The 26,801-nt window shown below is 42.6% G+C and overlaps 1 protein-coding gene across 1 annotated transcript in view; it reads left to right on the top strand.

Annotated features, from left to right (window-relative positions):
• Positions 1-26,801, top strand: part of man1a2 (mannosidase, alpha, class 1A, member 2) — a 148,293-nt gene that overhangs the window by 20,059 nt on the left and 101,433 nt on the right. Inside the window, exon 3 of the mRNA XM_069713409.1 lies at positions 11,703-11,964. Coding sequence (XP_069569510.1) covers positions 11,703-11,964 — 262 coding nt within the window. The remainder of the gene's footprint in view (positions 1-11,702; positions 11,965-26,801) is intronic.

Raw genomic sequence — 26,801 nt, 5'->3', positions numbered from 1 at the left:
TGTTGGATTTATGATTGGCCTGGGGAAGGGAAATGAGATGTCTTTTCTTACGGTGATTTATTATTATTTGTTTGGTCTGTGTCATGACATGGGAGGCAATCTATATTTGCTGGAATACCTGGATGATGGTGTATCTTAAACTAGGACTGGGACAGAGTCGGTGGGAATCAAAGAGCTTAGTACAATATCGTGTGGGTTATTAATTTCATTAGCTGAGGTTTTGTTTTTCTTCACTTTTGACTCTTTGTACCTAATTTTTTTGTGAATAATATCCACTAAAATATATGTATGTGTTTACGTTTTTTTGTGTGTGTGTCATTTTACAGCAGAGAGACTTTCCAGGATATAAGAAGTAAAAGTTCTTTGTGCTTCTCGGGTAGTGGAGGCAGCAGATGTGCCGCATCTCACCATTAAGACGTTCGGATTTAGTGCCCTAATGCCTCTCTCAGGTTTTGCCCTGGTTCAGTCCTATTATCACCCTTACCTCTTAGTGGACTATAAACAGCCTAATGATAGGAATTCAAAGAAAACGGTCTATTATTGTTGACAAAACTGCTCTTGTGAATTATTTTTTACAGGCTGGAAATGAGTGCATCTTTATGGCTGCATCTCTCCAAAGGTTTGATGGCTGAACTTCCCAATCATCACACAAATCCTTTCCACACATGGGAAAACTTTGTGGAGGCATTAGTCAGCCAGCCATGATGTAGGTCAGAGGGGCTGCATGGCAACATGGGTACAGCCTCAGGGATCAGGTGTCAGCATGAAAAAAAAGCCCAAAAGATGGAGGGAGTATGTGTGTGTAGCCACACATGGGCTTGGAAATATATTGCTATATCGACATTGTCGCATGAGAATAGATATTGTCTTGTATTTTGGATATCCTAATATCGTGATTTGGCATTAGTGTTGACTTGTCCTGATTTAATAAGCTGCATTTCAGACCATTCTATTATTTTCCTTTACACACGTCGTCATTATGTCCAATGACTGATGGTTATTCTGTAAATATTTTGTGAAAGCAGACAAATATTGTAATTTATGATATTGTCTGTGTGGCAGTACCGCCAGAAAGACTCCGAGAGCTGAACACCAATTTATCCACACGGCGCTTGATAAGTGGGAGGAAGGAGTTTTCTGACTAATAATATAAGAAGAAGATTAAAAAAATGAGAAAGAAGGAGGGTGGAGGGAGGTGAGGATATGCAAAGATGGTGGAGACTGCTGAGAGCAGGAGACACTGAATATATTTAAGAGGAAGTGGTGTGTGTGTTTGTGTGTGTGTGTGTTGCTAGTAGTATAAGGTTGTAGGGCACAGAGAGAATTGAAATAATAAGAGAAAGAACGGATGCTGTTACACCCACCGTTCAGCGTCGGAGAGCTGTTACACGCAGCGCCGCAGTTATCGTTTGAGTCAACTGGGTCGTAGAGAAAAAGCAGGACAAGGGAAGTGTGCCTGATAGTTCATGTTGAAGGGAATCACGTGAGCTGAAGCTCAGGACAAAAAAAAACAAAAATTCAGCCGCCTTTACAGTCCTCCAACTCTTCTCCACTCATGGGTTTCATGGGCGAGCGGGAGGCAGACTTGTCCACTTCACTTGAACGAGTTCCCGTGAGCGCTCCGTTACCAAGAGATGCTTGACAAGAAGAAAACCCTCTCCGCTCGTCTGTCAGAGATGGACTATGCAAATGCCTCACAGGGAAGAGGTTGTTGACTTGAACTGCCCACGCGCAGGGACGACCTTTCTCCTTCATGTGAGCTGGCTGGTAGGCGGCTGGTCTGAGTAGGATGTATGCGGTGGGGGGGTTTCTCTCGGCCCACTTTCAAGCTCTTCACCTCCATTAAAACAGTAAAAAACACTGCTGCTGTGTTGAGTCTTCATGTTCCACTTTCAAGGACAAAAAGCTTGTCTGCTCTGCAGAGTCCTTTGTAATAAGAGAGAACAAAATGTTTCACTTCCTTTCCTTCTTTTGTCCTAAATAAGTTTAAAAAAGAGAATAAATATTCTTTTCAAATTGACTCAAAGCTGTAATTTTTTTTCTGGTGATTACAGAATAAGATTTAAAAATTATTCTTTTATGCTGAATGATATCTGCCAGTTTCAAACCATGAAATCATCATACTGCGTCATGCTCCAATTACAATGGACTAGAATAGAATAAGCCAAATGTTCAAACCATATATCGAAATATAAGTTTTTCAGAGTGCAGTATGAACAATGTGTGGACGAGTGGCCGAGACGGTCACTACAATGACAACAGCTGGTCCACCTTCATCAGTCCACCTGAAGGGAGCCCGCTGAGGCGTTGCTAACTTTGGGGCTAACCACCTTCACCTTAAACAGCAGGTGGTGAGCGAGACGCGAGACACAGGACACAGGACACAGGACACTGGTTCAGATCTACAGGAGCATTTATTCACTGACAAACAGCTGGAACTACGCTCACTACGCTGCTAACCTCATCCTCTGCTCAGGTCTTCACCCTCATCATCACACAGGCTTTGTGTTATAATGAAGGGAAGACCCTGATGAACTCTGATTGAGAGTCTCCAGCCTTCAAACTTCAAACCTTTCCAGCCTCCATCTGTTTTTAGAAGTTTGGCGTTGCTTTCTTTCCCTCCTGCCGTGGACACAGCAGCCGAAGGCCAACGCTTTCCTGGCGAGTGGGCGTCTGGGAGACCTTCTAGCTTCATGAATTGTAGATTTGGCCTTGAAAACTACTCGAGTATCGACAGCAGCAGTTTCAAGACAGTCGAGGTCACAATATGAGATTCTCACATCCGTCAAAACTTCTAGTAGAACCACAAATTGGATGTATTCTTGTTGTGTTGTTGCATTCAGAGCTCCTGTCATCTAAAATGAGCTTCTATCATCTGATAAATTTGGAGGCCTGCGTCTTCAGGCAGGAATTTCTGGAAATAACATCACATCTTAGATGGATTTTTGATGCAACTCAGATTTAAAACTTCTAAATAAACAGGATTGTAGCTGGTATCTCTGCATTATTTTCAGATGAGTTGATTTTCCCAGCATGTTCTTTCACTGAGGTGCACCTTGGTATGAGAAGAGTTTGGACATTATGTTCTTAGAAGTGTTTTATGTTTTTTAGTCTTTATCAAATCCTTTTCCAAATGGTCAGAGGCCAAATGCTCATAAAATCTTTGTTGCAAGTTGCATAATTTTGTGCCGTGTTTGTATCATTTCTTTTGAGAAGTTGACACTCATCAGCCTCGAGAGCACCTCTCAGCAAACATCCCTCCTCACCACCACTGCTCTGTATTCGTATATTCTCCTTCACATAGTAGATATGGCTGTTAATGTGTGCAGACGGCATTAAGAGAGCGCCCGCTACCTTTGCACACAATAGATCGATGCAAAGAAGTTAATGACTTAACTACAATTGTAAACATGTGATGATCTGCTGGTGATTAATGGTTAATTGTTTTTTTTTACGGGTTTCTCAAGTCGATTAACCCTTTTGTGACAGCGAGGTGGTTTGTTGACCAGAATTATGCATCAGAGGCTCCTGAACAAAAGTGTTTGTGATCCCCAGGGACATGTTAGTCAAATGTATTTCAATAAGGCTTGTGTTGACAGGACACCGTGGATAATATGTGGAGACATTTGTAGTAAACAAGCTTATCTTTGTATAAAAGCCTCTTAAAAGCCATTCACTAATGGACTTTTAGTGGCTAATCTACTTTACACAAGCTGTTTTGAAAGTGCTTTATTCTTCGGATGACTCTCAATAAGCTACAATAAAACATAACACGTCAAATGCCACAAAATCAATCTTGTTTTGTGTGAAAACAGCCCTGAAGAGTAACAGCTGCCTTCTGTAAATCAGCACTGAAGTGAAGTATAAACTTAGTCCTTAAAGTCCAGGAGTCCTGAGTTGAACGTCGTATTGTTTGTTGAAGTGCCGTTGAGACAGGATGAGAGTTTAAGCAGCCGCAAAGGTTTTCAAACATATTTTATTTCAGAATTATATAATCGTCAACCTAACTGTAATAAAAGTATAGAGAAGGGTGAGAGAAATGTCTCATAACGTGTGCTCTGCTGCTGTCAGCTGCGATGTTGAAGGTCGAACAGTTCTGACTGCAACGTCTTCAAAATATTAATCTCTGAAACAGCTCCTTCTGCTGTTTCTATTATTTGATCTCGTGTACACTCAACACAAATACAAACGCAACACTTTTGTTTTTTTTTGCTTCCATTTCATGGAGTTGAAGCAAAAGATCTAAAACTTCTGCTATGCAAACAAGAAGTTTCATCCTCTCAAATTTCGTTCCCAAATGTGTTTAAATCCCCGTTAGTGAGCACTTTTCAAGATAATCCATCCACCTCAAAAGTGCAGTTTTGTCACGCAATGCCACAGATGTCACAGGTTGGAGTGTAATTGGCATACTGACTGCAGGAACGTCCACCAGAGCTCTTGGCTGTGAACTGCATGTTCGTTTCACTGGATGAGTTGTGGTCTGAGCCGGAATAATTTACGGCCAACAAACGCAGGTGCATTTTAGCGATGGCAGTTTGAACGCACAGACGTCGTCATCAGATTCCCGAGGCTCATTGTCGCATCATCCGTCCGCTGCTGTAATGCTGCAGCATAATAATGCACAACCTAACGTTGCAAGTATTTGCGCAGAATTCCTTGAAAGATGAAAATATCCCAGTTCATCCACGACCTGCATATTCTGCAGACTCGGACGCAACATGTCGCTGAGCATATTTACGATGCTGTGGATCGACGTGGACGGCAGCGCGTTCCAGTTCCTGTCGATCTCCATCGGCGTTGCGGAGGAGATCACCGGCATTCGACGGGAGTGTAAAATGAGTCGCTGTCTGTTGAAGCCGCCGGGCCGGGAGACGACGGCGCCTCGGCTCAGGGAGCCAGTAGATGTGTTTGCATATGTTGCTGCTGTAGGTGCTTTTTCATGACTTAAAATGACATAAAACACACATGATCTGAATAATTCACACTCGGGGTGTGAAGGTTAAATGGATTTGCTTAAAATACCGTTGCATCCGACACGGCGCCTGATAATTTCCCGGTGCAAAAGGCCGTCTTGATGTTTGCGTTTCCTTCCGCCGCTACATTCAGCCGCTGTGGAGTCACTAACAGCTCAGCGGTCTAATGGCCGTGAATAAACGAGTCAATTATGTAATTAAGACTTGACTTGCTGTGTGTGACCTCTCTATGTATGTGCGTGTGTATGTGTGTTTATCCCGGTTTGTTGCCATGGCAACATGGCTTCTAGCCTGCGCCACTCTCCCTTGTGTTTCCTCGGCTTCTGAAAACCTTGTCTCAGATTCCCCAGCAGGCCGTTGGACAACTGCTGCTTCCCTCCGGTTGCCATGGAGGCACTTTGCTGAGCGGCAGATTTCACTTGACCACTAAGAGACGGTGGCGGGAGGGCAGGCCGATCAAATGAAGAAGTGATTCGGTAGCCTGACTTGACTGAAGCAACTAATTCGGGAGGGTGGACTCTCCTTGCTTCACACACATTTTGGGGGCTGTGATCACGATTAGATGTAAGTAGGTGAAGGTGAGGCAGGACACCATCACCTGGAGGCACAAGAGCTTCGGCTCACGCTTGTCTCCGTCAGGGTAATAGAGTCAGGCGGTTGTTGATGCGCTCGTAATTGCATGTTTGACATTATATGAGACTCGAAGGGAATCGGCAGCGATGCCACAGTGGGTCTGATAATTTCCGCAGCGGTGTTGGCGTGTGTTGCTCTGACACCGACACGTTGCTGTAATTTGTACAATGTTGTTTGTGTTTCAGCGACAACATGCTGACTTTCTACGTGTCCACACATATACGGAGCACAATCAGCAGCTATTAGAGACGGTGTCAGCTTAACCTCCTCATTCTCTTTTGTCACACACACACACACACACACACACACACACACACACACACACACACACACACACACACACACACACACACACACACACACACACACACACACACACACACACACACACACACACACACACACACACACACACACGCACACACACATTAATCACCCGTCCAGCATCAGGACCATCTAAATATCACATTTAAATGCATGTTGCTGAAGGCACATTCACAGGAGCACAGAGGAGGCGTGACCCTCTTGGGTGTTTAGACACACACACACACACACACACACACACACACACACACACACACACACACACACACACACACACACACACACACACACACACACACACACACACACTACACTACACTACACTACACTACAATACAGCAACCTGATCAAAGACCTTGAAATAGAGGACGCAAATATGCATCACACACGCATCACGAACACATCACACACAAGCTGTATCACAATCTGAGCAGCACATACACACATGAATTCCCTACAAAGTAAAAAGCAGCACATGAGCAGCATTCACTTCCACAAACATACACGCACTAACTGCCATCTTTGTGTTGCAAAATATGTTTTCCATCAATTAAAGTCAGACACGGTGAGTTGCGATATGAATATTTATGACCTGTTACCAGGGCGAGGTTGCATAACTCTGAACTGTTTATTTTGGTCTCTGTTGGCCCAACATCCAGTATCACGATATCATTATAAAATGGATGCACATTGTGTTGCGAGGAGGATAATTAGCAGTAAACGTCTGCCTCTTTCTTGCGACTGTCTCAGTTCTTTATCTCAGTTCTTTCCTGTTGTATTTCCTCATGATTGGTAAACATATCTGTCACATTTTTCTTCTCTTGCTCAGCTCACACATTATGAAGTGGGGGAAGAGGCCTGGGTTTTCCTCTCTGTTGCTCAGTGCAGGTTGGGAATGACTGCAGCCGCAGTTGGACCTTAAAAGGAAACATTGTTAATCAATGGTTCGTGCATGCTGATCACATAAAACTCCTCCAGCCCTCTTTAGCCCAGTATTTCCCCACATAATCTTCTCACAGATCGTCTCTTACAGATTGGTTTCTGTTTACTGTATTAGTTTCTCTCCTCGCTCTTCTTGCAACTTGACTTCTCGTGCTTGAACTATATTCTCATGTCCGCATTAACATAAAGGCAGCTAACCTGCTGTGATGCATTCACTGACATGCACACAGGCCTGTTGTCACACAGATATACAGTCACGCAGGCCTGAAGAGCGTCGCAGCCTTATTTAATCTTAAAGTGGATGTTTTGTCACTTGACAGGAGCAACGTGAGACAGTGAGGTGTTGTTCCTGTTTGGTAGTTTGGTGATTCACCATTGCTCAGCAGCAGACTGTGTACAGTGCAACCAAAGTCTCTGAAGATTTGTGGAAACTAAAGATGTCCCGTTTGATTTTTTTTTTTGCCCCCTATTAAAGTCCTTCAATATTGATTATGTGCTGGTAGAGTCCTGATCCGAATTTTTTTTTTTTCCCTAAATGATCCAGCTGCACACTGCACACTTCATTAAAATGACTAAAATCAATCCAATGTATATGCTTGACAACTGAAGAGGTCTTTAATGCATTTGAAAGAAATGGCCTGTTCTTTAATGATCATTTAAAATGTAATCTTTTTCCAAAATGAAAAATAACAACCAAAAATATATATATATTTTTTTCACAATTTCATTTAGTGCAGATGGTTTTCCTTTTTTTTTTTTTTTACCAAAATATCTGAGTCCAGACATCTCCATATCAACAACTCTGTAACAGCTTCTATGTACTTCAGATTTTACTTCTGGCTTTTCACACTCTTTCTTAGCTGGATATAATTTGTAGGGTCTTAAAAGTTGAACAAGGGAGTTTGTGTCTCTTCCAATAAACATCACAATTCCACCTAATCACAGTAACCTGATTGAACATTGTATTTTGTTAAGCGTTTACTTTTAAGTCACCTTATCAAGTTAGTAGTATTGAACGCTGCATTTCAGACATTAAAAGTTGCTCTTGGACTGTGTTTGTTTTTGAAATATTTCCAATCTGCACACAATTTAGCCGCACATGTAATAGGTTGAAATACCACACATCAGACTACACTTCTGCATCCTGCCACAAACTGTGCTCTTCGTTTATGACACCTGAGCAACAGTGAACGTAACACAAGGATCAGGGCTCAATAAAGCTTCGTGTAACTGATACTGATCCGTTCAAAAGACCAGTGAAACCACAACTTCCCAACTTCAGACCTCTTCAAACTAAATCACTTCATATTGAGGCTTTGCTTGTCTGATGCACTTCCATTGTATATTCTTCAGCCAGTGTGTAATTTTCACATAGTGTTGCGAAGTGCACTTTCATTCGGGTTGTGGCAGTGACAGCGGAGAGGCAGAACTGATTCATGGTATCATCTCTCATCCACTGCAGCTTTCACGCATGAAGCCTGAAGGCGTACGTTGAGTCAGGTGCACCGCGGCCGTTCTTTACACGGGCTCCATGGATCTGGAAGAGCTTCCTGTCTTTCTGAGGTTGGCTCAGGTTGTCCCATGTACTCTTATCAAGCAGGTAAACAATAAAGACATCTGCTCTAACGCAGGCTGACTCACTCCTTCCTTCTTTCTTTTTCTGATCAGCGGTAATTTTAGTCACAGACCGTGTGTGGATGTAAACGTGCATGAAGAACACCTGAGAAGAGGGAATACATACCGACATCCTGACCTTACATCGCCTCAAAAAAAGATTCAAACACAGAATCCACACAGGCTAGATCACATGTGGGCGTTAATAAATAAATAACACCTAATGAGCACAAACAGGTCCACAAACACCACATTTGGCCGCGTGAACACATTATTTATTTATTTTTTCAGTTTGGTTTTCTTTTGTCTTGCCACACCGCAGAGGTTACATTTACAAGGGGTTTGTTTCAGTGTCGTACGTGCCACTGTTTTTATTTTTTACAGTTTTATTCCTAACAACTCTCGCTGCTAGTTTTTCAGAGTACAGAGATTCACATTCTCCGACATCTCAAAGGAGTTAAAAAATGAAGCAAAGGAGAAAATCCATCACAGTTTGAATAAAACATGGTTACACAGACAGTAACTGCAAGTTATTCTCAGGCTAATTAAAACTCTGTGACTTTAGTCATTCTGGGGCAAAGTGTCAAACACATCCACTGTGGTTGAGAGCAGGGTTGCTTTTAAAGTAAGTTCTCAATAATGACTTTGAGTATTTTTTTTCCATTTTCCACATTTTAGACCGTTTTAAGTTTTAATTCGTTAAGTCTTCCCAAAAATTATAGGTTTTATTATAGAATAGCCGCAGTTGTTGAATCTGCAGTAAAAGTAGCACCGTGGTCAGGGAGGATGGGGCGTCCCGGGGCGGGGGGGTCTTCTTAGTAGGGGGTACCAGTTGGACCGGTAGCTTATTGGCATTAGCATCCTTGCTACTTTAAGTCCATACAGGTCGGGTGTGTTTTAAAATGCTGATATTCTGCTCTGGTTTTCAGCCGTTTGAGGTCGTGGTTTGTCCATTGATAGCTTAGATGAAGGCTTTTTATCGTACTTTAAAAAAAAAAAAAAAAAAAAAAAATGTAACAGTCACGTTACGAGTGTAGTTTATCGACTCGAGTAACGCTCACCTGTGTCCACCTCCTGCTCGGCTGTGAGCAAAGCTCCGGTCGGGGTCCTGTTGGTGGGGACGCCCACCCTCCCGAGACAATGGAGGGGAAACACTTGTTGAGAGCTTACAGTTTGCTTTGAGTCTTTTAGCCGTGGATCTATACTTCTACTGTAATAACACACGGTCGTGTTTCCATGGTAATTATGTGTGCACACTGAAACACACATTGTCTGTATTGTTTTCTTATTTTCTCCGAGATGTTGAACTGTGTAACAGCGGAGGCCTGCAGCTGAGTCCACACGGTTCTCAACGGGTCGCACGTTCCTCCCACATCTCCTGCGTTTATCACACGGAAGGTCGTCAATAAACACGCTCGTGTTTTTGCACTCAGATGACACGTAACGTTCAACACTTATCTGAGTCGGCATCCCACAGCTAACACATGCCAACACCTCAAAGGTATCTTTTATTTATCTGGTACTTTACAGTAAAAGTTCATTTAAGAACTGACAGCTAGAGCAGTAGGAGAGAGTTGATGAAAACAGTCCAGTGTCGAGGGAAATGCAACTTCAGTTTCACTTTCCCTCGTCAGGCTTGATGTTTGCTAATGTAGCATGTTGTTAAGTGCAAGAGATGAAATAGAGTAACTCGAAGAAACAACAATGACCCGCTTGGATTTGATGTCTATTTAAAACAATGCTGACGTTGCGTTTACTGCAAAAACCAGCATTATAACTGCAAATGTAAAACAATTAAAACCACGTTTTAATTCACGTCTTACATCCCACACTGCACGTGTCGCCTGAATATTCTGAATCTACAGGTTGTGACCTATAAATGGAATAAATGTAAAGTCCCGCCAGCTGAGACACGAAGGATGTGTCATCTGTTTCTGTCTTCATTTAACAGACATGGGAGGAGGTTTCCCAAAAAGCTGCCTGCGGCTCCACGGCGACGTCCCATTCATCAGACATTGCGGAGGACTCGTCGGTAACCGTCGTGGTAGTTTAACCCCTCATGATAGAAAGACAACTTTTCAGCTTTCAGTGACGGCCGTAGAACGGCACGGCGTCGTTGTCCTCCTGTCACCTTTTGCTGCAGCTCCCCGCTATGTTTGTTTTTCACTTGTGACCCACATCCTCACGGGGGAGAGTTGTGTCAACACCCCGGGGCGGGAAACCGCCATGTGGAACCACAGATGATGCTTCCATGTCGTCCCGGCGCTGCGAGCCTCCATCGTGTTCCTCCACACCTGCTCTATTTCCTGCAGACTAGTGGGGTTCAGGGCAAAGTTTGCCATGAGAGAGAGATGGCTTGTTTTCCAGTGTTATTCTGGTGTGTTGCATCTGGTTCTGCATTTTGTTTTTGATTTGGTGGAGACCGTATATAAAAGTTGGCGTAGCTTCCTGGTCTGAAAAATATTAAAATAAAATACAAACGCAAAGCATTTTTTCCACAAGTCATTATGGTGTCATTCACTGGATTTACTTCTTATTGGTTTTGTGACGGCCCTTCTGAAAATACTCCCATCATTGATCAATGACGCTTGATCAATGGCATGACTCTTTTTAACACCTATTGTTTACAATAGGTGTTAAAAAGCGTCATGTTTGTGGGTGTGTCTGTTTGATTGACAGGCCCGTGGTGCAGTCAGGTTTCTGCTATAGGTGGGCCGGCATAACGTCCTCGCTGCTCCCCAGCTCGTCCACATATGGTCACTTCTGGCTCCAAAATAGTAAGATGGCCTCGGCCGGAATAGCAAACTTGAGGCTTTAGAACGGCAGATCACAAACCAACGAGTGACGCCACAGCTGACCGCCGCTCGGTGACCACTTCCTGTCATATGAATTAAATATTGTGTTATTAAATACAGGTATATTAGTTTAAAAGGGACAGAGGTGAAATTTCACTCAACAAACCTGCAAAATGTTTAACTGATTTTTATTTGCAACACATCCATTTTATTTTTCCCAACGACGGAGTTTGTTCGTAATGTTTATCCTGAATAATTTCTAATTGAAATTCTTCTACACACCTTCCTTCCCCGAATGTTTTTCACTTATTTTGTGCCACCTTTGGTTAAAGAAAACTCTTAGCAGCCACCGTGTGGCGGCTAATGGGGATCCAAGCACAGCCCACTGAAGGGAAACTTACCTTTTGTGTTCCTCCTGCAGGGAAGAGGAGGAGAGCCTGCGAGACAAGATTCGTGCCGACCACGAGCGAGCGCTGCAGGAGGCAAAGGAGAAGCTGCGGAAGTCACGCGAGGAGCTGCAGGCTGAGATCCAGACAGAGAAGAACAAAGTGATGGAGGACCTGAAAAAGAAGGACGTGGGGCCTAAACCTTTGCCACCCGTCCCCATGCCGAAGGTGGTGGGTGTCAGCGACGGAGAGCCGGCGGAGCCCAACGTCAAAGAGAAACGCGACAAGATCCGAGAGGTAAGAGGACCGCTTCTAGATTTAATCTGAACGAATCAAGATGAAGATGTTTGATTTCAGTTTCCATCCTCATCATTTAGTTGATGAATGTTATCTTACTGCTGGTTCAGGGCCGGTGATATTGACCTTTATACAAGGGTCACCCCGGATTAATGGGAGGCTGTGAGTTGCACACTAATCAGAAGGTTGGTGGTTCGATCCCCAGCTCCTCCTGTCCACATGCCTAAGTGTCCTTGAGCAAGACACTGAACCCTAAATTGCTCCTGATGGTGTACCATCGGTATGTTGTAAGTAGCTTTGGATAAAAGCGTCAGCTAAATGTAATGTAATGTAAAAAGGCAAACTTTGGGAGTGCATATGGTGAGCAAGGTTCACAATTTAATTTAAACCTTTAACACTAAATAGGCTAATTGTGTGTGGCACAGTTCTCTACTCTTCCTCTTCCTCTTCCTCTGCTGCTGATGTGAACACACTTTGCTGGACAGATACTGCTGGTAGAGAGGAGGAAGGGCCGGTTGATCTCAGCCTGGAAGTGAACAAGAATTAAAATCATTTTACTGGACGTAGCGTTGAAAACACACGTTTCTCGCCCACATTAACGCACCTGCTCGCTGGATTTGGCTTCCTGTTACTTCTTTCTGTTCCCCATTAATGTGTCACATCATGAAGTGATGAAACTTGGAGCGCTTCCACGCGGACGTCCAACTTCTCTGCTCTGTGCACGTCGCAGTGCAGCACGCTCTGAACTTTTTCATCCACCGTCGTACTGTTGCTGCTGTAGAAACAATATTTAAAATGTACGTTTTATTTATTCTTTTTTTTAAATGTTATATATTTCTTTAGTAATCAAAAAGAAAAGATAACAGTATTGATAAAGAACCAGACCCATAGGAGTATGGATTAGATAAAAAAACAAAAACAATTTGAACCAAACACATGCCTACAACTCGGTGCTGAAGACTGACTCCTGAGAATGAGGAAATATCAGTTCAAATCAATTCAATGTATAAGCTTTGTTTTATCAGTGTTTTGTGATTCAGATTTTTACATATCCCTCTTCATTTTTTAAATAAATATTGTCATGATAACATTCCCGATAGTTTTCAGTCAACCACCCTTCCCCTCTATATATCAAGTAAGGATGTCCTTTGGCTTCTTAACTTCAGACCTTATAAAAACTCCTTCTCTTAAAACACATCTGGATGTTAAAAAACAGAGAAAAAGTCAGTGCCATTGATCTTTTGTACTTTCAGTGTGTGTTTTCCAGTGTAAAACATACGGTATGAGACACACAGGGCTTTGGTCTAATCCACAGTCCTAAATCAGTGCCATCAGCTTCCCATTCACTGAATCCTGGTAAGACCATCTTGCAGTGGACCGGGGTGAAAGGTCTGGTGTGTGGTGCAAATGAAATCCCAGCATGTGTGTGTGAGGGGCCAGTACTGTATGTTTGAATACTTCTCTGTTGCCCACTGCCTGCCTTGGCGCCAGCTTTTTATTGAAGGCAACGGCGAGCCAGACCAAGAGTGCATGTGCAGAATGCAGATGGTGCTATCTGGTCCCCCTCTCTATAGATACCAAGCCCTTCCCCCTCCACCCCCCTCCCCACCGCCCCTGCAAGTTCTCCTGCATAATTACCTCATATCGTCTCTCTCGAAACAGCACTTGGAGTCAGAACACTCTCTGCGCACTGGAGACGGCCCATTCAATCCAAACCCGCCTTTGTCTCTAAATGCCCCTTTTGTTCCGGACATAATTACCATTCACAGAGAATGCCATACACTCCCAAATGAGCAAGAAAGTAGCAGCTGGATGGGCTGCAGCACCGCGCACTCCCCTCGTCCTGATTGCTTTGTGATTCCACGGACGAAGCAGAATCACACACTGCAAGACATTTGTGAGTGTAATATCAGGAGCTTTTTTTTAAATCCAGGCTACAGGCGGCCGTTTGGCCGGCTTTTAGATGTCGTAAAGTCAAATCCAGGGAGGTGTTTCAGCATCCATCTTCATCTTTTGTTTGACATAAACAGACAGCAGTAAGTCAAGCAGCGGTAGTTGTTGAACCAGTGAGGATTTTAAATGGAGGTATGATATCTATCTCAAGTTTTTCTGCTTTGCTTCAACATGTAATTCTGTGTGCAGTCCGGTGCTGTGGTCCAAATGGCGTATTTACCTATTGACACTCACTATTCTGAGTACATCAGTGTGTTCACACCGTCCAGTTCAGAAACATTCACCAAACTACAAGTACCAGCATGATGCACTGAAAACAGTTCAAAAAAGAAGTGTGAAACTCTGGACACTTTTCACCCTCAACAGTGGCTCTCTTGGCTCCGTAGAAGAAGGGGCAGAGCCATCGACGTAAAGAGGTTTCAAATGAATGAAGGCGTCGGAGGAAGCTGCAGCTGTTGTTGAACGCAGAACAAAACAAAAGTGTTTATTTTTCACCATACTGCTGTTCGACAGACGACTCAGTGTGTTTATTGTGTGTAAAGAAGAGGGAAACGAAAACACCTTCATTTCTGAGTAAAATTATTAAAACTGAAGGTATGTTGTCGGGCGATGCGTTCAAATGCTGCGGTTATTTCCGGTTAGTGCAGAACAGCAGTGTGCGGTTTGAGACAACACTACACTGTTGAAATTCAAGTATTACACAAGTAAGAGTCCCAACATGTAAAAGCACTATTTGTTAAGTGAAGCGAAGTATGTTATTTGGAACACGGTACACGACTCGTTGATGTCCCCAAAACTACAAACAACCTGTTTCAACCGGAGAATGACACTAATTGTTTTTCAAAAGAACAATTATTGAAAACTTAAAATCCCCGTTAGCACGAACCCCTCACCTTCTTTTTCTTAAATAAACACTGTAAATTCAGTTATTGATTTGGACTCTGCACTCTCTTCAGTTCTCCATATTAATTATAAAACAATATATTTGGCCCAGGCTTATAATTCTTGAGAAGTTTCTGGATTATTTATTTGTTTGCCATTAGTTGATAGTGAACATTTTAGCGAAAGGAAACCTTTTTCCTTCAAACAAGACGGACTGAGGCTCGAGGTAAAAGTACTCTCTAAAAACCTCTTAAAAATGTTAAAATAATGTCATTTACTCGATCAGGTGACGCATAATACCACGTCTTGATAGTTATTGACATGATTTGACTTTGAGGTTGTGATGGTTTGAATTTCCTTCAGGATACTTCCAGCAGAGTACCTTGGCTGCACTTTGACCACTCATGCCAATCAGGCCCTTTGTTGCTCCAGAAATATAAATGATTATACTTTCCAAATATGACTCCAGAACACAAAAACCCTCTTCAGTCCGCTCAGAGCTCCTTGTTCTTCTGCTGTTCTGCTAATTGTACGACCTTAACGTCATGAGTGACCATTAAACCTGAGTTTGGAGAAAGAAGGATCTTGAAGGCCAAACAGAAAAGGAATTGAATGAATTTGATTATTGACTCCTGCAGTCCCGCTCGCCTGTCACATCCTGAGGTAATGCTGCCCCAGAGCTGTTGTAATAAGCCCACTGCAGTTAACGGGCTGTAATTCAAAGGTACAGTTCACTATCAGTAAGTAATGTTCACTAATAATGTTGGAAAAGCACAAGTTCATGTGGGCAATCACTAGATGTCACGAGAACTGATAGTTTTGTTCCAAAATGATAAAAAGTTGATGATACTTGTTTGTGTGCTGTGAACTGTGGGGGCTGCAAATACTAAGACCCCTGTATTAAATAAAGCAAAAACAAACAAACAACAACAACAACAAATAAACAACACATCAAAACCCATGTAAGCCAATAATTTGTGTTTGAGTTGGATTATCGGGATCTAGTTACAAACAACTAAAAGCTAGAAGGCAAACAGTTTTGTCCACCTGATGGTTTGGACCGAGCTTTCTGTTGTTACAGTTTAATCTGGTACGTTTTGGTGATCTTGGTTAAGATAACGTTGTATAGCTCATAACTTAAGATGGATGCTGCTTGTAATGTTAGCAGACAACCAATCATTACTGTTAAATGCGTCAAAGCGTGGCGTGTGTTTGGACTCTTTAATAAAACAGTATACTGTGTGTTGAACTTGATTAGATGTTTATTCTAAGCCTATTAAATGTGAACCATTTGCTGAGTTTGAGTCTTTTTTGATCCACCGAGCACCGTAACATCACGGAGAGTCGCAGGTCAAATTCAAGCAGCGGCTGGCTTGACTGTGTTTTGAGGCATGATGGCTCATTTGATCGCAGTCTGGTGAGTCGGTGACACGGCGCTGCTATCTTATAAATACACGTGTCTATGGACTTCTATTTTGAGCAAATATCTTAGTTGCAACAAGATTGACAGAGCTAAGCAATTATTTGTTTTTGTGCTGCATTCATTCCGTTTGAGAAACGATCTTTTGAAAGCAGTAAAACAGACCAGATCTCGTCTCTGTTGCTAGGTGGTTGCTAAGGGTCGGACTACCTCCTGGTGTGGCAAACATTGCATACATTACATAAGAGTCTACTGATGTGACGGATGGTTTTCCAGTTGTTAGTCGCACCCCATGTGTTGCTATGGAAACGGAGATCACACCAACAAAAAGTTGCATATTTTGAGAGCGAATTGCGCCACAATATGAACACATTTAGATGCCATATTTTATGTAGTTGCTGAGTAGTTATATAAACTTCAGTGATGCTGAAGGACTTTGGTCTTGACCGCATCACTGTCGTGCCGATAATGACGTTGAAGCGCCGCCTTGAGTTTAATATTGCTTGAATGAAACGGTATACTGTGTGTTGAGATGTTTGCTGAGACTGAAAACACCCGACTGATGCTTCAGTGTTTCCTTCATTCTGGAGACAGTGAGAGGTTTACGTGCATCATAAGATTACAGGCCGGTTTTTGTTAGTTCTACTTATGCAGGTTTGGACAGAAGATGAGAAGCAGCCTTTTAATTTTGTGGCAAAGACGAGAATCGAGCGAAACGGTGGAGAATTAGATTCAAACAGATCCAGATCAAATGTAAACAAACAGGCTAGTTAAGCACGCTTCCTTCAATCAACAGGTGATTACCGGTAATTGCAGCGATTTCGCACCGCAATTAACAGTAATGTGTCCAGAAAAAAAAAGATGGTGGTCTCACGGCAGGATCCGGGACAGAGTTTTTCCCGTGCCGTAGATGTGGCCGCCGCCTCGGCTCACCGGTGGCTCAGCTGTGCCTGCAGAGTACAAAGCAAACCATTACAGATTTGTGGCCGGCGTTAGAGAGCGCCGCGTCCCCCCACGGAGCTTCCAACTGGGGCCGGACAGCTCAGATAAATCGATGGCCGAGGCCGTCCTCTTTAAGTGCAATCTAAAAGGTGCTGCTATCCAGATGTATTGGTCCATAAAGAGACAGCGAAGGTTTCCAATGGAGACGTGGAATATCTGCAGTGGAGGCGATGAGGATCCACTTCTCCGTCCCTCGTACCAACTCACTCTTTTTCTCTCCAGCGTTCACTCGCTCACGTCTTCAGAGCTTCAAGTGTTCAGCAGATGGCTTCGTATGTTAACTGCACACCGTGTTTATACTTTAAGTGTGTGTGTGTGTTCGTGTTCGTGTTCGTGTGTGTGTGTGTGTGTGTGTGTGTGTGTGTGTGTGTGTGTGTGTGTGTGTTGTTCGTGTGTGTGTGTGTGTGTGCGTGTTGTTCGTGTGTGTGTGTTGTTCGTGTGTGTGTGTGCGTGTTGTTCATGTGTGTGTGTGTGTGTTGTTCGTGTGTGTGTGTGTTGTTCGTGTGTGTGCGTGTTGTTCGTGTGTGTGTGTTATTCGTGTGTGTGTGTGTGTTGTTCGTGTGTGTGTGTGTATTCGTGTGTGTGTGTGTGTTGTTCGTGTGTGTGCGTGCGTGCGTGTTGTTCGTGTGTGTGTGTGTGTGTGTGTGTGTGTGTGTGTGTGTGTGTGTGTGTGTGTGTGTGTGTGTGTGTGTGTGTGTGTGTGTGTGTGTGTGTGTGTGTGTGTGTGTGTGTGTGTGTGTGTGTGTGTGTGTGTGTGTGTGTGTGTGTGTGTGTGCCTGCGGGGTAGGGCACTGCTCAGCTTTCATCATTCTATCGCGCTCTGTCTCGTTCTCGTTCTCCTTTTCGTCCTATCTTTGTATTTAACCCTTTCACTCCCTCTTGTTCGATCTTATCACTCATTTCTATTATCTTCCTCATTGTTGCCTCAATATCTCGTTCACACCGTTAAATCCTGGCTCGCTTGCAAACGCTGCTCCTCCGTCATTCAGGATCATTTGGAAGAATCCTCGAAGGAATCTTTCTCATAGAATCATCGGTTTTCAGAAGGATGTGTGGGTTGATTTGTGTTCAACAACGATCACTCGTCCTCTGAAGACAACACTATCTAAGTCTCCCAGAGTGGGAAGGCCGTCCCTGCATTCCCTGGCTTTGTGTTGTTGTTTATATTTATTTCCCTTTGAACTTGGATTGTGGCAGAGATACAACTTATATTTTTGAGAGGAAGTCATGTTTGGTCGTGTCAGCCTTGATGCTCTCCTGTAACTAGCCTTTTGCAGCGTGGCAGGGAGGTGACATTTGACAACTCATCTCTTCAGCAGTAAAACATATCTGTCTGATATGTATGATATCCAAATCCTGTAGACGGAAACTCTCCCTTCAGGCTCCGGGAAGCCGTCAAATTCATTGTCAGTCTGTATGTTTCAGACTGTCTTTTTTAAAGTCTGTTTGTTTGATTTGTCTGTTGGTTGGTTTCTGAGTAAAGACGTCAGGAGATGTTGTGAACTTCCAGATTTACTGCTTAAACTGGGTAATAAAACACTTACGAACTGAAAGATTTCTCATGAACAGACTGGCCTAGCAACAATATGTAACCAATGTCTATTTTTATGTAAAGTGAAGTCTCTTTTTACTTAAATCTCTATTTATGGCACACAAATGTTTGTTTATGTTATGTTATATTCAAAATGGAGAATGCTATCGAATGCAGCAACACTTTCCCAAGGAAGATTTCCCCATGTGGACAATAAAGTGTATCGTATCGTATCGTATCGTATCGTATCGTATCGTATCGTATCGTATCGTATCGTATCGTATCGTATCGTATCGTATCGTATCGTATCGCATCGCATCGCATCGCATCGCATCGCATCGCATCGCATCGCATCATTTTGTAATCTCTCACTTAAAAAAAACAGTAATATTATGAGCACGTTATTGTCGAATCCTACAATTTAAAACAGTTCATACCTTTTTGAACTTAATTTTAAAAGCAAGGTTTGTGTGCTGTGGAGTTTATGGTTGCAAATGATGCACGGTGACGTTGTTGTAGGGGGCAGTGGGGAAAGGACTGAAGTTTTAGTGAAAAGAAAACTACTTCTGAATCATGTTTCGCATTCAGTGTATATGGAAAGAAAAGATATCAATTGAAATCATAATTTCGATGAATTGTTTTGCCAAATCATCCAGCTGTTACATATGCACATAAGTGGACTGACACGTTCACATTGGTTCATATATGATTGCTGTCATGCAGTTATATTTAATTGAGTATTTATCTGAGCAAAATAATGTTGATTTTCCATGTCAAATCATTTAGGAAAGAATTACAGCATCGTAATCATGATCACTGGCAATTACGTCTGCATAAAGTCTAGTATCGGGTATAAGAACAAAAATGCAGATCATGTCAGATAATACTGTTTGTGTTTCACTTTATAAGTAAATAATTATTATTTATATCTTTTCTATTTCTGCAAGAGTTATAACCACAACAATAAGAGCAACTGTTTTGAAATAATACGTACATATAATAATAATAACAATAATAATAATACAATAACACATGCTGGATTAACAAGTAACAAACACATTATTATCCAGAGATGGACACGCTGCCGCCAAAGAAAAGTTGAGCAGAAGTTATGAGTGAATAAGGAAACACAAAGAGTTAAAGCTGAAGGTGGAGCATACGTTGAGTAGACATACTGTACATCGTCAAACACATCGGCACAATAAAGGTTTTTAAATTGTTGTTACTTCTACTGTCGTTAAAACTGATCCCAGACCTGAGGATATCTTCTGTAGTCTTGTCAAATCATGATGTGCATATTTGAAGTGACCCCACTTCTTTGAAACACATTTTTGTCTCGTTTTTTTGTTGGATAAAATTAAATTACAAAAAACTTGAAAGGCATGAACACATATATTTGCTCCTGTATATTTTCCTTCTGTAGAACTTGTCGGTGAACAGCCCTAATCGTCAGGTGTCTTTTTCTCTTTTCAACCTTGGCTGCTGTAATTTCTCCACATTTTGACAGCTTTCTCTTTGTGTGTGTGTGTGTGTGTGTGTGTGTGTGTGTGTGTGTGTGTGTGTGTGTGTGTGTGTGTGTGTGTGTGTGTGTGTGTGTGTGTGTGTGTGTGTGTGTGTGTGTGTGTGCAGAAATTACTGCTTCATTTCATGTTTGGCTCACTCAATCAAATCCTCCGTCCCTCTGCTGTCATTTTCTCCAATCCTGCTTAAATAGAATTTGGCCCTGAAAGACATACTGCTCCTTCTTTCTCCACCTCTTTTCATACAGTTTCTTAGTTACATGATGAATGTAAGTCAACGGGACTGTTTTGCCAGTTTGTCACTCGGACTCATGTCACATTTAATACAATCAGGTGCAACAATGCCGCAAACTAGTGCCTTAAAAGTACCATAAAGTTCAGTCATCACATCGCTGAATCGATCAGTCACAATATTTCTCGATATATTGGCTCTTTAAGGCATATCGATGTGTTTTAAAATGAGATACAGAACGAGACAGCAGTGTTTATATTGATATAGTTTGATGTTACATAACCGGTTTCTTCTGTACGCCAGTGTTGGCATCTCTGCTCTCTAATTCATGAATGGAGGGTTTCTGCTCAGGGTTATGTTTTCTTCAGACACTCACCCAGCCACCCGGCCTTCTTGGCTGCCGGGTGAAGAGTCGGAGCTGCGCTGGCTCGGCTCACACCTCCATCTGGGAGCTGGCTAGCGTAGCAGCTAACCCGTGGGTTTTCATGGTGCGGAGCCACGCTTCTAATTCGCAGAGCCTCGCTTCCATCACGCCAATTAAACTACATTTATTACATGTGCCATCGTCTCTAAAGGAGGCAGAGGGATAAACAAACGTAAGAGCAGGAGAGTGAGAGCGAGACAGAGAAACCATCGCTGAGCTAAAGTAGCAAACGCATCTGAATAGCTTGTAAACAACTGTGGGAATAGCGAGAACGTCGCTAAAAGAAAAGAAAAGTCCCCTTTGCCAAGAATGTTGTGTTGGATATGTTTTGAGTGGAGCATGACCGTAACATTGCTGCTTCGGTACTCTTCCTCAGCTGAACTTCATTTCCCTTCCAATGGCTGTAAGAAAGCTCCCACTTTGCTGTATTTGAATCCAACAGTGATGCCAGAGATTTACTGCAGGAGCCTCTTCAGCCTCATCGCTGTTGAGGACATGTGAATATTATGTCAACCACGCACTGAAGACTGGACAAACGCTGTCAGAAGAAGTTGGTAGTGTAGACAGTTTAACTTCACCCACCAACACTGGAATATTAAATGTTGATTATTCAAATCAAGTCTTTTTAGATGCAAAATATGAAGATGGTGTTTGGTTTTATCCCACAGTACATGTAGGCCGTGCACAGGGCAAGGGTGCTTTTTGTTTGTATTACACGCCATATTATATTCATCCAACCCACATGGCAGTAGTTCATGCTCATGATAGTTGTTTATTCCTCCTGAAATAAGTGATAGCAGAGGAGCTCTATCAGCTCAGACTGGGAGCTGAACGGTCTTTGACTGGAGAACTGCTGGTAAACTCCGTTAGCAGCTGAAGGCGAGGAGCATCCCGATCCTTGTAAGTGCAGGACAGGCGTAATGAGCCTCACCAATTAGGGCTCAGGTGATGGAGAGAGACTGACATTGAAGCTGGCGGAGGACAGACTCACCTAACAATGGCTCTGTGTCCCTGCGGGCTGCTGCCACAGTAGAACGGCTCCATCTGCAGCTTCGCTTCTCTTTCAGCCTTTAATACCACAGAAACGACCGAATGAAACCAGAGTCACCAAATCATAGGACTGACACTTCAGTAACTTTTCACTGTTTTTTTTTTTGTTTTCCTCCTCTTCTGTTTGCAAAATGGCTACCCGTGTGTGCATCTGAGTGTGGCTGTGTGTATACAGGGACTCATGCAGTTTGGAGACGGGGTTCTTTTCTGTATCTAAATTGCACGGATGTTCTCTAAATCACCACGGCAGCGCACGCAACTCGTGTGTGACCAAAATAGTTTGAAAAGTGTCAAATAAAGTGTTGTAACACAAGATTTACCGAAGCTGAAATGGTGTTTGTCCTTCGACTGGGACCCTCTGCCCCTCCTGGAAGAAACATATTGTGTTGGTCAAAACCAGGTATACGACTGGACCCTGTGTGAAACTGGAGGGCTTTTAATGTGAGATGGATGTTCTGTAACCCAACCAAAAATATTGTATTCATATCATTTAGTCCTAATTTTTTAGCACCCGTTTCTTTTTATCTCTGCTAACTCTGAACTCTGCTGTGTTTCTGTCCTCTGATCTCTGTGTGCTTCAGGAAGGGGCGGAGCTCAACCTCTGCATCACACACAGACACAGATGGAGGAGAGTGGAGGACGATTGTCCACTCGTTAATCAATTGCGTCGATTGTCTTGTTCTCTCAGACAGATATAGAAAAAAACAAAGCATCATAGCTCAAGCTCCATTTTTGTCTTAAAAGCCAGCAGGAGTGGAACAACACATTTTCTGCTGTCTGACATTTTAACTGTGACTAAACTGACCAAACAGAAAGGTAGAGGTTTCCCATCGGCTCCTCCCCACCCTCCCAGAGTGCTTCCTCATGGGGGAACTGTTGGGTTTCTCTCGATAACACTGTAAGGGCCTGAGCTTACGGTGTAAAGTGCCCACAGATTGACGTGATTGAGCACGATGTGAATGAAATAGAATTGAAATAAATTGAGTTTTTTTCAGCAGCTCTCCTTAAATAACTCAAACACCCACAAATCTCCATCAGGAATCAGAAAACACGAACACAAGAATCCAACTGTTTTCTTTGCCGCTCCGATGGAAGCTGTAATCAAACCTGCGTGTTAAGCCAATGCATCCATAACACTTCCATGTTGCTACTTGACAATTTAAGTTTCCACTCACCAGTGAAGTCCTTTATTTTAAAGCGCTTGCGCCTTCGTCTTCGCCCTGTCAGCAACCATTTTGGGGGGATAGAAGCCGAGTAAAAGCGCTGGTAAACAATAACACATCATAATGGTGAGCAACACACGTTACTCTTTAATACTACTGACCTTTTTTGCCTCACTTTTGCTGGCCAACATCAGGTCTTTTATACTTTAAACACTCCTCAGCTCCTTCACATTGGGAACCAGTTGAGCAGATGACATTGACCTGGTCTGGATGCCCAGTCTGAGACCAGTATGAGTGGTTTTGGCTGACACAGGAGTTCAGGCAGGGACTTGTGGTGTTCCCCTCAACTGCTGTACTGAAGACGAGTGTTAGAAAGAGCATCCATTTCCTGGCCAACCCCTCTATAGATGACAGATGGTGTATTTTATTTGGTAATCTAAATATTTAATCTGCCATGCTTTACAGTGGCAGTTCACATTTGTCAGCATTTTGTAACGGTGCCAGTAGTGCTCATTATGCCAAATTGAAACCAATCAATAGCCAGATAGAAAAGGAATAGGAAGCCATCAGCTAAGTGGTTGTTGCAGCACAGTATGCATATGGAGGTGTGTTCATGATGCTCAATGCAGACATGGACTGAACTCCTGTTTTCTAATTGTAATGCGAATCTTTCCATTCATTTTGATATGTATTGAGCAATTGTGCTCAAATGTATTTCAAATGTTTGGTGTCATTAAGAAACTGATCTACTTGTGTTTTACAGTCATTTATAATCATTACATTCCCAGTAAAGCTCATTAAACTGTAAAACGTCCTGCCTCCATTATAAAACTAATGGACCACACTTTGACTGATACGTAAATATTGGAATATTTGTAGTCTTTGATATCGGTGTTAGTATCAGCCTCAACAAATCCAGTATCATTCAGGCTCTAGTTTTGTTTGATTAAACTTCATAAGCATTGCATTTTAATGTGATCAAGTTGATGACTCAGCAGTTGCCATGCCAGGTGCTTTATTCTTTTCAAATAAGCAAAACAAAGCGGAAGACTCCCAAATCCCCCGCTGTTCATTGTCACCTGGTGAAAACGTTGAAGGAGTAAACGAAGGTGTGCAACATATATTTGTTATCAAAAAAAAAAAAATCGAAAAGAATTCCAAGTCAAAAAAAGCAATCAACAATATACGTTATAAAGTTTTATTAAAGTTTTTAAATTACCCAATCATGTACCTTCTGTTTTTCCCCTTTTATTTTTTTTATTTATGTCTTAATGTTTTATAGGTCATTGGACAGTGAAAGAAAAATAACTTCAGTTCACCGTGAAATATTCATTATATGGGTAGAATAAAAAGTACAAAGCAGGAAGCATGAATAAAAGAGAAGGAAGGGATTAGGGGTCAGGGTTACTTTGTGTGTGAATGTGTGTATTGATGTGTGCATGTGTACATGGACAAAGATCCATACATGATTCAGAATGTGTTGAGGGATTTACATCACTGGATTACTATCTCCATGGCAGGGGGGCAGGTCTTAAAAACCTCATTGTTATGCATTTGATTGATGCGGTTGACTTCCATCAGTAGATTCAAGTAGTGCCACCTTTTATTAAAATGTTTTGAACTGTGCAGTCGTATATTCACACCAGGGCTCCTTGTTCTGTCTCTTTGACTTAACAGTCACCTCCATTGGTGTGAATTACACTGCTTTTGATGTCATCATTACATTTCTCAGGAACACATTTTATCATCTGTGATATCTGCAGGCTTGTTATTTTTTAAGATTGTGTGCTGCGGTGTGTACTTTTTTCCCCATGCCATTTGCATAAATTCATTGAAATGCAGGAGACAACTCCTCAGGCGTGTCGTCACCTGGGATCATCAGCACCCTGCACCGCAGGCCTGTCAATCAAACAGACACGCCCCCAAAAACAGGGCTCTTTGAAGCTTATTTTATAATTAATGACGGGATTATTTTTAGATGGACCGCCAAAAAACTAACAAGAAGGAGCGACTTTAGCTAACAACACCGAGATAACTGATGGAGAAATTTTACAGATTGAATTTGATGAGAGAAGTTGCCTGGGAGTTTACGGAGCCGGAGGCTTTTTGGAGCCGACCTCTAGTGGCACCCGGCGGTATTGCAGTTTAAAGAACTTTCGCGTCGGCCTCACTTTTCAGAGCCGGAAGCTACAAACACTTTTATATTCAGTCAGTGGTCTAGCTGTGTGAACATGTGTGTAACATCCTGGCTGCTACCACAGTTGAAACGCTGCCATAACAAGCTGATTTATTTTATAGTTTGTGGCACAGTATTTTATCGTTTAACATAAAAGTAATATCTTTTTTTAATTACTTGAAGGCTCCCCTACTTTTGTATCTGGAATGCTCTTTCCAAATAAAAGAGTTCAGGCTTTTAACACTCATTAACTTCAGTGGTCATTTTTTTCCCCTCCAAAATCTGTATCAAGAATCCTGGATTTAAGGTGGAATTTGGTACTGACTACCAAAAAAGTATGTTGTATCATTTTTTTTAGTCAACTCTTGACCATTAGTCATCAGTAATTCTTCACTTTTGCAGAGATGCAGTATTAATAGGAGCGCTACCTACAAACAGCTCAGCAAAATCTCTAGTGGTTACAGATGCCTTTGGTAATGTACCATCATCCCTCAGATTAAAACCTTGTTGTTGACACGCTCATTGTCTCCTTGGAAAACAGCCACATTTGATTTAGATTCAGAAATGAATAGAGCTGACATCATGATGGGAGTGAATTGTTTGATTTGTACGTGACTTCCATCTCTTCCTCTGCAGGCAACCGCATTGTAAGCCCCCATCTTTTGAACTCTGAGCTTAAGAGCTGTTTAAAAACAGCCTATCTAGACTCTTTTACTGCCTCAATTTCATGGGGAATTTATTGCCACCCTCTGCTTAAGTGCCATGAATGTATTTACTGCAAGAGGCAATTCAGATGTCACACTCCCTCCACACTCATGCTTCTTCTCAAAGACCCTCCGTTAAGCCAGATAGGAGACCTCCATGGGGTGAGTTGGAAGCAGATGAGAAAGATGAGGGCAGGCGGGCGAGTGCTTTAAATCAGTCAAACTGACTCTGGAGGTCACTGAGAGCAGCACATAACTCCAGCTCAGCTCCCCGAACCTCCACAAGCTTGTCATTGTGTCCCTCTTCTCTGGGAGCTGAGCTCATTTTTTATCTTTATTTTATTTTTTCCCAAATAGCAAAAGTAATGGCCTTGGTCGCAGCCGCTGGCTAGAAAAGGGGATTTATGAATATTTCACTGCCCTGTGGTTCTTCATGTTCGTACTTTGTAATTGTGGATGTGTGTGGGAGACTGTGGCACATGAGGGATAAGGGTGCCTGGATCACGGCTGTGGGTCCTTTGGGAAAGAGATGGCCAGAGGCAGGCTCAGCTTCTTTTCTACAGCCTGCCAGACTGCCATTGTGAAGGTCACAGCTTCTAATAGACTGCAGCTTTGTTGGACATCAGGACGGAGGCCAACCTGCCTCTTCTGCATGAGTCGGCTAACTTTTTTCTTTATATCTAAAGAGCTGGATGCTGTGCTTAAAAATATGCAAGCAGACACTCTGGCCTTGTTCAGACTGCTCAGATCTGTTTTTCTTCACATCCAGAGTGTATCCGG

Source organism: Brachyistius frenatus, unplaced genomic scaffold (genome assembly GCF_029030835.1).
Source record: "Brachyistius frenatus isolate BFR_SWC_R1_liver_20210118 unplaced genomic scaffold, ASM2903083v1 Contig_118, whole genome shotgun sequence".
Taxonomy (NCBI): domain Eukaryota; kingdom Metazoa; phylum Chordata; class Actinopteri; family Embiotocidae; genus Brachyistius; species Brachyistius frenatus.
Note: the sequence above shows the minus strand (reverse complement) of the source record. Positions and strands in the feature narration are given on the sequence as shown.